Below are 9734 nucleotides of genomic sequence, written 5' to 3' on the forward strand. Positions count from 1 at the left end.
TGATGATCTGAAGCGTTCCCGCGTGTGAACATGACGTTACCATTGTTTACTTTTACCCAAGCCACGCCCTCTGCTAGCAACTTGTGGCTAGCTCGGTACCAAGGAAGACACCGCTCCGAAGGCTCTTCTTCAGGCACAACCTCGAGTCATACACTGTCCGTCCGCAGGTAATTCGGTGAGCAAATGTTAATTGTACTACGCGCTGACACTCGTTGAATGATTACCGCATTTAGTGTTAAATGAGTTATGACATTGCCGAGTGTAAAATGAAGAGGATAGAGAACATTTCTAACAAGCTAGCGTCCGAAGAGGCTGCTAGCTTTTGTTGTACTGTTAGCGTAAGCGCTACCCGCGAGGTTTGCCGAGAACTGTTTTTCAGTGCAGGTGACATAGGTTTTTAAAGATCACGGATATACAAGACTGGTTTATCTGCTTATTTAACGTGCATACATTTTAAGCCCCCTGCTTTCTCCTTATATTTTTTCTAGCTAAAGGCTCACATTCTCAACGTGAACCTCAGACTGCAATGGTTGGTGTTAACGGATATCGATTCCATTCATACTGCGTTGAGCTAACAATGTTAAACCGCAGTGTTACAAACGGCTAAATTAACGTTATGTCAGATAACGTTCTTTGAGATTTTTAAGTGTAGCAAATGTTTTAGGTGTTGATTGAAATGGTCGCCTGTGCACTGTGTTATGGAGGCTGGTGCAGCTAAGTTAACTTAGGACACAGCTTCCTAAACGTGCACCGTGTACATTGTTGAAATAGAATTTTACAAATCTTATAACTTTCCACACTATAAGAACCCGCTTACACGGGTCGTCCAGTTAATCCGGTGCTTTTGTATGATCGCACTAACGAAGATCAGTCGTCACGAAAGCAATGGAGACTGAAGCCTAGCGCATAAATAAATGGTTGCGAGTTTTATATAATGGTCTCGGGGGCTTAGATCGAGGCAAGTTGTTAGTGTAAGATAGATGATAATCTCAGATAGATTTGGCGAACATATTCATACAACTAAAATCACCCCCGTCATCTTCAGAAAAGTCTACAGGAAACATTGCCCGTTGTCTTCAAAACTAAACGTGATCCCGAAAACCAAAATAAATAAACAGAGTAGAAAGATCATTAACAACTGCCTGTTTTGATTAGATGGAATTTAGAGTTCAGGAATTTCCTCAGTTGTAACCATATACATTATAACTTGTCTGTGAATGATGTATCACTGCAGCCTGTCATGCAGTTGTAAGAAAAAGTGATGGCAGTGTTTGTAGTTTCCTGGTTTTCTGCATGAAATGTGATCTGATCGTCACCAAAGTCACAAATATCAACAAACACAATATTTCTAAGATGATAAAACACAAACAGCTGTGCTCTTCTATGGCTTTATCGAACACACCCATTAAACATACAAAGTAATGATAGAAAGTCGTGTCAGTAATTGTCAACTGGAGTCAGGTTATAGCAAACCCGGAGACCAATCAATGAAACAAGAAAGGAGGTATGGTTTAGAATTACCTTGACTTAGAAAAACTCTCCAACAGTGTCAGTGTGCTGTTCGCCTGCAGCATCAGCTGATGTGAGCCATGCTGTGCAAAAAAGAGATCTCAGAAAACCTAAGATCAAGAGTTGTTGACTTGCATGTAGTTGAAAAGGGTTACAGAGTCATCTCAAACAATTCGGATATTTGTCAGTCCACAGTTAAAAGAATTCGGATATTTGTCAGTCCACAGTTAGACATACTGTCCGTAAATGGAGACAGTTTGGTACTGTGACTACTCTCCATAGAATGTAAATGGAAACAGTTTGGTACTGGGACTACTCTCCATAGAAGTGGGCACCCAGCTAAGATCACTCCAAAGGCACAACGCAGAACAATCAATGAGGTAAAAATGAACCCTGAAGTATTAGATAAATCAATGAGATAAAAATGAACCCTGAAGTATTAGATAAGGATTCACTAGAGTTGGTTAACATCTCTCTCATGGCTCAGCCATACACAAAATATTCAACAGGCATGGTATCTATGGCAGGACACCATGGAGGAAGCCATTGTGCTCCAAAAACAGCATTGCAGCACACCTGAATCTTGCCAAAGACCACCGTGACACTCCACAACACCACTGGGAAAATGTCCTGTGGAAAGATGAGACAAAGGTAGAATTGTTTGGGAAAAACACACAGCACTATGTATGGTGTAAAAAAGAGAACCGCGTGCCAACATGATAACATCGTCCCTACAGTGAAGTACGGTGGAGGGAGCATCATGATGTGGGGCTGCTTTGCTTCCTCTGGACCTGGACCGCTTGCCACTGTGGAGGGGAAAAATGAATTCCCATGTTTATCAAGGTTTCCTACAGGATAATGTCAGGGTGGCTGTCGGCAAGCCGAAGTTCAGAACAAGCTGGGTGATGCAGCGGGACATTGATCCTAAACATTGAAGTAAATCTGCTACAGAATGGCTTCGGAGACAAAATCTGCCTTTTGGAGCGGCCCAGTCAGAGCCCAGACCTCAGCCCAATAGAGATGCTGTGGAATGACCTTGACAGCCATTCACACCAGACGTCCTAAGAACATGGCTGAGCTGAAGCAGTTCTGTGTGGAGGAATGGTCCAAAATTCCCCCTGAACATTGTGCAGGTTTAATGCACAGCTACAGGTTACTGCTCCCAAAGGTGGTTCAACCTGTTATTAAAACACTGTTGCTGTTACTTTTTCCACCATCATTTTTTAATGTGTGTGTTCAATAAAGAAATAAAAGATCATGACTGTTTGTGTTTTATCATCTTAGAAATATTGCTTTAGTTGATATTTGTGACTTTGGTGAAGATCAGATCACATTTCATGACCAATTTATGCAGAAAACCGGGAAATTGCAAACAGTGCCATTACTTTTTCTTGCAACTTTAAGTTACTACTTGTTAATCATCAGTCATTTTCAGAAGCAGGAAACGCCATATTTGTGCTTTAACTGCTTTGTAGCTAACCTTTGGTACGTTTCTGATCATGGTTTATCAGAGTGTATATAGCCTAATCTGGTCATCTGTGAGATGTTGTCAAAATGTCGATGTTGGCTCTCTGTGGTTCCTAACTGACTGATTAACAGCTTGATTGCCATATGCAAATAAAAAATGATACCAACCTTGAGGCTATGTGGCTTGTCTCATTTCAGTCTTTGTTTAGGTTTCTATTTGCTCACATTATTTGTTTGCCTACTTTATTTACTTTTGTTTATGCTGCATAGCTTTTGACTCAAACACTCCCAGCCTGTATACACAAAAGTCTGCTTGTGCATTGTACTACCTGCCACAGCCATTTATCACACCACCTGGTTAATGGTAAATTGTTCCAGAAGGAAGATATGTTTGCACATAAACACAGACCCAGGGCTGCTGTGTTTATAGTAGTCATGGCAGCGTTGGGTTATTCAACAAATAGATCTAGCATGCTCCTCTCCCACTAGTACAGGAGAATGTTTGTCTTGGTGGGTAGAGCTGTAGAAGTGTAGACCTGAACATTTAGCTGCAGCTTTTTACATGAATCACAGTTTCTCTTGCATGGTGAATGATTACATTATTGGCTCATTTCAGAGACTGTTGTATGCTGTTAAAGTTTGCTTGAAGTATGGACCTCTGTTTACCTTGTCAAGTGATAATTCTGTTAGAAGCGTTCAGACAGTGGTGTTTTGTTTGTCTGCATTTGGTATATATTATTTTCCTTATTGCAGTTGTTTATGTTTACACTTATTTCCCCTTTTAGGTTAGTGAAGTCCAGATGCATGAGTCTGGGTCAGAACCAACAAGCCACACCATTCCAGCAAGTCGTACAGAGAGCGGGAGTCCTACTGAGAATGAGAATCGGCTGAGCAGCAGCCAGACTCCTCCTCCAGAGGCACCGAGGGTCAGTCTCTGTCAGCTGCAGCTGTGCAGCGCATCAGCATTGGTTTTTAAAAGCATACTCTTTAGTAATATATGTGGTGCTTTGTATGAAGAGCTTGAGCAACATCTGTAGATGGTTTAATCAATGAACATAAAATTAATCTGCAGCTGTTTTGATAGTTGAATAGTTGTTTGAGGCATTTCTAGACAAAAATACCAAACATTTCCTGTTTTCAGCTTTTCAGATGTGAATGTTGTGAGATCTCTTTTTATATTGCATTTCTGTTATTATAGGATGGCATGGTGATGCATTGATTAGCGCTGTTGCCTCACAGCATGAACGTTCTTGGTTTGATCCCCGGCCAACCTGGTACCTTTCTTTGCGGAGTTTGCAGGCACATGTTCTCCCTGTGCCTGCATGGGTTCTTGCCGGGTACTCCGGCTTCCTCCCACAGTCCAAAAACATGCAGCTTAAGTTGATTGGTCACTCTAAATTGCCTGTGGGTTTGTGTGGTTTTCTGTCTTTCAGTGTCAGCCTTTTGATAAACTTGTAACCTGTCCAGGGTGTAGCCCGCCTCTTGCAAAGTGTCAGCTGGGATTGGCTCCCTTGCGACCCTCTTCAGGATAAGTGGCATAAGATGATGGATGGATGGATTTCTGATATAAGATTCTAACTTTGTAGTGAAATGTAAAACCAAACAAATGCGCATGTTTGCATAATCGTGTGTTTGGACAACTAGCTCTTGATTTCTTACTAGCTTTGATTTTAAACTTTGGACACAGGTGAGCGCTTCAGGGGTACAAATTCCTCATTTGTATGTGCTGCTTTTTTGTAGCTTTATGTGATGGTAAACTCAATATCTTTGTTGGCTGGACAAAACAAGTCATTTTAAAAGTAATGCTTTGAAGTTATCTTTGGAAAATAGTGATAGGCATTTTTTTTTATAGATTAAACAAATATTTAAACAATATTGAGTGGCCTAATGGTCAAATGATGCTTTGTTCAGAAAAGCTTGAATGTTTTTGCTGTTAAATGTGTCTTTATTACACCGCCATACAGCTGCATAGGAGTGCGTTGTTTTCAGTGCTACAAATATGTGTTGCAACTGATGCATCTGCTTTTACTATAACTGGGAATCACAATTAGATATGCTACTTTAGAAATTAAATGAAATCACAATTAGATATGCTACTTTAGAATTTTTGGCCGCTCTGGGCTCCAAAACATTTTTTGGCAGCATTTATATACTTACTAGGTGGACGATGATACTGGACTTAATGCAAATGTGAAGATTTTTTTACGGGATCCCTGGCCACCTCACTTTGTCTGCCTCATTTTCTCCAAACTGCAGTGTTTTCATACTTATGCTGAAGGGGAGCACAGCGATGGGGGGAGGTTGTACTGAGGTTTATGAAGGGGAGGGAGAGCACAGCTCCTGCTGCGAGGATGGGTCAGTGTTATAGTTTTGTTTACCAAGGCTCTGTCAGACTGCCACTTGTTTGTTAGATTGTCATTATTATTGTTAAGCAGTGTTTGTTATTTCAGTGCCCAGACAGCCTTGCCAGTGGAGTCTATCGGGTTCGCCCTTCTCCTACTTCTTAGTGAGATTCTAATTGCAGGATATTTTAATTGGGCTTTAGTATTTAGTTTAGTTGAAATGCGTGTCTGTGAATGAAAAGTGGTGTTAGGTTTCTGTGACTGTAATGTAATATTTTTAGATCTCATCTCACTGAATATTCATTTGAGTTTATTATCATGTCTATTTTTTGCAGATATCACCCTTTCCAGAGCCTCACCCATCAGGGTATATTAGTTAGTATTGAAGCTCCCAGGGGAAGGCATATTGTGTTTGTTTTTCAGCGGGTTTTCAGTGTTTCTATTTGCTGTCAGTCATCTCAGAGTTCACAAGACCAGTCTTGCAGGAACAGATCAGTGTTTACACTCAGCTGCTCACTGGTATGACTTTCAACAATAACAACAACAGAAAATGTTTAGACTTGCTGGCAACCATGGCAACGGGGATTAGGCAAAGGCCGTTGCTGTGTTGATGGTGTCCACAGAAAAATAGAGGGGCCAGCTGGCTCTGTCTGTGGGATAGACCTGTTTTCATTGCTTTGGTGGCCACCTCTGCAGCACAGAATTTCCTAAGAAAGGCCAAACTAGGAAGCAGTCATCTGTTATTGTTAGCCCAAAGCCTGTGTGAAATTCACTTTCAGTTTGTTTACGAGATCCAGAGCCGTCTCTGCCTTGGAGAGAAATATTTGTTTGTTGTTCAAACCTTAATTAAAATACGAATCTCAAGTTCTGTTTTCGTAAACAGGCTCTGTGTGCTTTTTTTATTCATTATTTATATCTCTGTGCAATTTTGATTACTTTGTTTATGTTTACTGTAACCGTCCCTGGAGCTGTGAGGCTTGACAGTGAGGGGGAGGGTGTGGTAGCTGCTGCATGCCTTGGAGAGGATGGTGTTGTTGTTTATGTGGTACTGGTTGTTGTTGTTTTGATGGAGTCCTAATTCCCCTAAGACATCCAGTGCTGTTGATGCTGTTGTTTGGTTCATTTTTAGTTGGAACGGCAGTAGAGCCAAATTCAGCTTCCTAGACTGACCGGGGAAGTGCAAATAAAAAAAAGAAATATGGAGTAACTGTCAATTATTTTATGAATTTGAACAAGACACACAGCAATGTCAATTAGTCAGTCGATCAAAAACCTTTTTTAAAGCCATAATGCCAGGTTCCAGCTTCTCAGATGTGAGGATTTAATGTGGGGTTTGGACCGTTAGTCTGGCAAAACAAGAAGTCTGATGATGTCACCTTGGGCTGTACGGAATTATAACAAGCATTTTCAGTATTTTTTTTTTATTTGTAAAGAGTATTTAGACACCTGTGATTATAAACTGCCTTCTTACCATGTTACCTAACCTAGACTGACATATAATATGTGCATAATATTTATGATGCTGTATCTTGATGAGTTTATTTATTTTACATCAAAGAACACAGACTTCAGTGGGAGAATGGACTCTAGTGTGTGCTGTTCAGTTGCAGAAATGAATGTAGATCAGTTTATTTCAGTATTATTTTGGATACAAGGAGGCAACACTACAAGTTGCTGTTTTTTTTTTTATCCAGAACATGTGAGAACATGCAGCTGTTTCCCTGTAATCTCCAACCCTGATTTTACATGTAAAGGTTCAAATAGATTGGACACAAGTGTGGCGTGCATGCCGATACTGTATACACACACACACCCTGAACAGCTGACGCATTTTATTCATTCATTTATTTATTTTTTTCATGGAGTGTTTGTGTGTGTTAAGTTTCCCTATCACAGCCTCGGCATCCATTGTGTTTTCTTTATCGGTGCGTTTTCATCTTTTTTTGTGATGTTGGTTTTTACTCACTGTTCTGTGCTGTTTATTATTTTTCTTTTTTGGATGATGCAGGTTTCAGTGTCATTGTCTATGATGACCCCACCAGCCGAGGCCCCGCAGCAGCTGCAGCAGACGCCACAGCAGCAGATCCTCAGTCCGCAGCAGCTCCAAGCCCTGCTTCAGCAGCAGAAAGCACTCATGTTACACCAGGTAATATGCATGTTTACATGAGTTTTATTATCTTTGTCAACATTTAACACTGGTTTTATTTTAGCTAAACTCAAGTTTCGCCAATATTTCTGCAGCAACAAATTCAAGAGGTCTTCAAGAATCAGCAAGAGCAGCTAAATATACAGCTGCTGCAACAGAAGAATGCTGGCATTGTTAGCCAAGAGGTAACCTTCTCCTGTCCTTTATTCATTCACTTCATGAATATTTGACCATTGTAGAAGTAATTATTATGCAACAAGGATAATCAGTTCCTGAATTAGGGACGAGTTCGATTCACTTCTGTAGAACTAAAGGTTAAATGATGACATATTTAACACTAAAATTTTAGGAATTTTTATAATCAGTCATGCACCACAACCTGGAGTATTACTTTCCAAAAGCTTGTTCTCTGCAATAACAAGGAGTAACATGTTCCTAGCTCTACATAATCACTTGAGAGTGAAGCTGTAACAGTAACAAACCTGAATCATGTTCATGTGAATGGGATTGTCAAGTGTAAATAAAAGTCAAAACAGTACAGCTAATTTGCACGTCAGCTTGTGTGCATGTATTTACATGAAAGCATTAACTCAGCAGTCTTGGCTGTCTTTCACTGTGTTCTAAAGCCCTCCATCCTCTTGCAGTTAACATGTTCTTACTGCGGCAGTTAAGAGAAATTCATGGCACCAGTTGGAACTTGACTAAGTGCACAAGGCAGCAGTGTGACATGCTCTAGTTTTTGTCCATTTAGATGAAATCAGGAGTGGCCTTTTCTTCTGTTAGGCCTGTTGTACACATGTGGAATGGAGGAAAAGTGCAGTAGTGATTCTGCCTGACAAAGTTTGACCAACACAGAATGTTGTGATGGAAATGAAGAGCATCAGACTGTGTCACAGCTGGAAATAAATAGCCAACAACATTAAGCTAAGTTGGCACAGTTGCACCCTCAGTACCTCGGCTTGTTAAGAACGAACTTAATGCAGATCTTTGCATGCCAGAATTTCAAGCTTAAAAAACATGATGGACTAGTGTGATGCCAAGTGGTGCTATGATTCTCCACCATCTCTTTTTCAAATGCATTCCTCTTTGATTGAATCAAGCCTGTCGGCACAACCCAGGATGAGCTGTATGTGGTATGAGAAATGGGTGTGCTGACTGATGTTGGCGTTCTTCTGTCCCAGCTGACAGCCCAGCAGATTGCCATCCAGCAGCAGCTCCTTCAGGTGCAGCAGCAGCATCTCCTCAACCTGCAGAGGCAAGGCCTGCTGTCCGTCCTCCCCACCAGCCCCGGTGCAGCTCCAGGTATGCTGTCTTACAGCTGTCACTGCATGTTGTGGCATTTTGACATTTAGAGGCAACACTTTCAGGTGCAGTGGATGGTGATCGCTAGTGTCTCATTTCTGTTTGGGTCAGTATTTTCAAGTAAACACTGCTAATGTATTTCTGCGATTTCAGGCTGTGAGAATGGTAGCATCCTGTCTGTTGGTGGAGATGCCAGAGAGTCTTCCAGTCAACAGTCTAAAACCAACAATCATCACAGTCTCTTGAAGAGGAAAGAAAGGTGCTTCAGAAGTGTATTCACAGGAAATGTATTTAAGCATTTGTCTACCTTTATTTAGACGCATATACTGTCTCATGTGTGAGATGCATCATCAGTGGTGAACTGTTGTGTTGTGCTGCAGTGGGTCACTGGATGAAAACACCCAAAATATCCATCCTCTGTATGGAAATGGAATGTGTAAATGGCCTGGCTGTGAGACCGTCTTTGGAGACTTTAAGGCATTTCTCAAGTGAGTGGTGAAACTTTGCACACCTCTAAAGCTGGCATGATGTTTTTTATGTGTCATTATGTGCAGTAGCACAAACAGTTTATATGCAGGAAAAACATGCACATATGTTCAGTATTTTGCACAGGAGCTGAAAGGATCACCTCAGTAATGAGAGCTTAAAATGGTCACTTGATTTTACTATGTTGTATTTTCTGTTTTTAGTGTTGTAGATTATAATTAAAATAATGACAATCACTTTTTTCCCTAAATAAAATTGTTCTTGCAATCTAAAACGATTTGCATTAGAGTATTTTTAGAGTACTGTTACCACACCCACATAACATGGTTTCCCTAAATAACTATGTAAAGTGCACTGAGATTATGTTTGTTGTGATTTGGCACTACGCAAAAAAAAGAAAATTGAAACTGAATTGAATTAAAGCATGTCATGATTTTAAATGTGCCTGCAGACATTTGAACAGTGAACATACACTTGATGAC

At 40.6% G+C, this 9734-nt stretch overlaps 1 protein-coding gene across 3 annotated transcripts in view; it reads left to right on the top strand.

Annotated features, from left to right (window-relative positions):
* LOC109966775 (forkhead box protein P1-B-like) overlaps window positions 1-9734 on the top strand; it is a 15172-nt gene continuing 5438 nt past the window's right edge. For 2 of the 3 annotated variants that reach the window (XM_020611907.1, XM_020611905.1), the window contains exons 1-8: window positions 1-175; window positions 3762-3902; window positions 7327-7464; window positions 7560-7649; window positions 8646-8766; window positions 8920-9025; window positions 9147-9254; window positions 9704-9734. The exon at window positions 9704-9734 is cut by the window's right edge and continues 105 nt beyond it. In XM_020611907.1, coding sequence (XP_020467563.1) covers window positions 3777-3902; window positions 7327-7464; window positions 7560-7649; window positions 8646-8766; window positions 8920-9025; window positions 9147-9254; window positions 9704-9734 — 720 coding nt within the window. In that variant the 5' untranslated portion in view covers window positions 1-175; window positions 3762-3776. The remainder of the gene's footprint in view (window positions 176-3761; window positions 3903-7326; window positions 7465-7559; window positions 7650-8645; window positions 8767-8919; window positions 9026-9146; window positions 9255-9703) is intronic. The other variant, XM_020611906.1, reaches the window with a different exon arrangement.

This window comes from Monopterus albus, unplaced genomic scaffold, assembly GCF_001952655.1.
Source record: "Monopterus albus unplaced genomic scaffold, M_albus_1.0 scaffold118.1, whole genome shotgun sequence".
NCBI classification, from domain to species: Eukaryota; Metazoa; Chordata; class Actinopteri; order Synbranchiformes; family Synbranchidae; genus Monopterus; species Monopterus albus.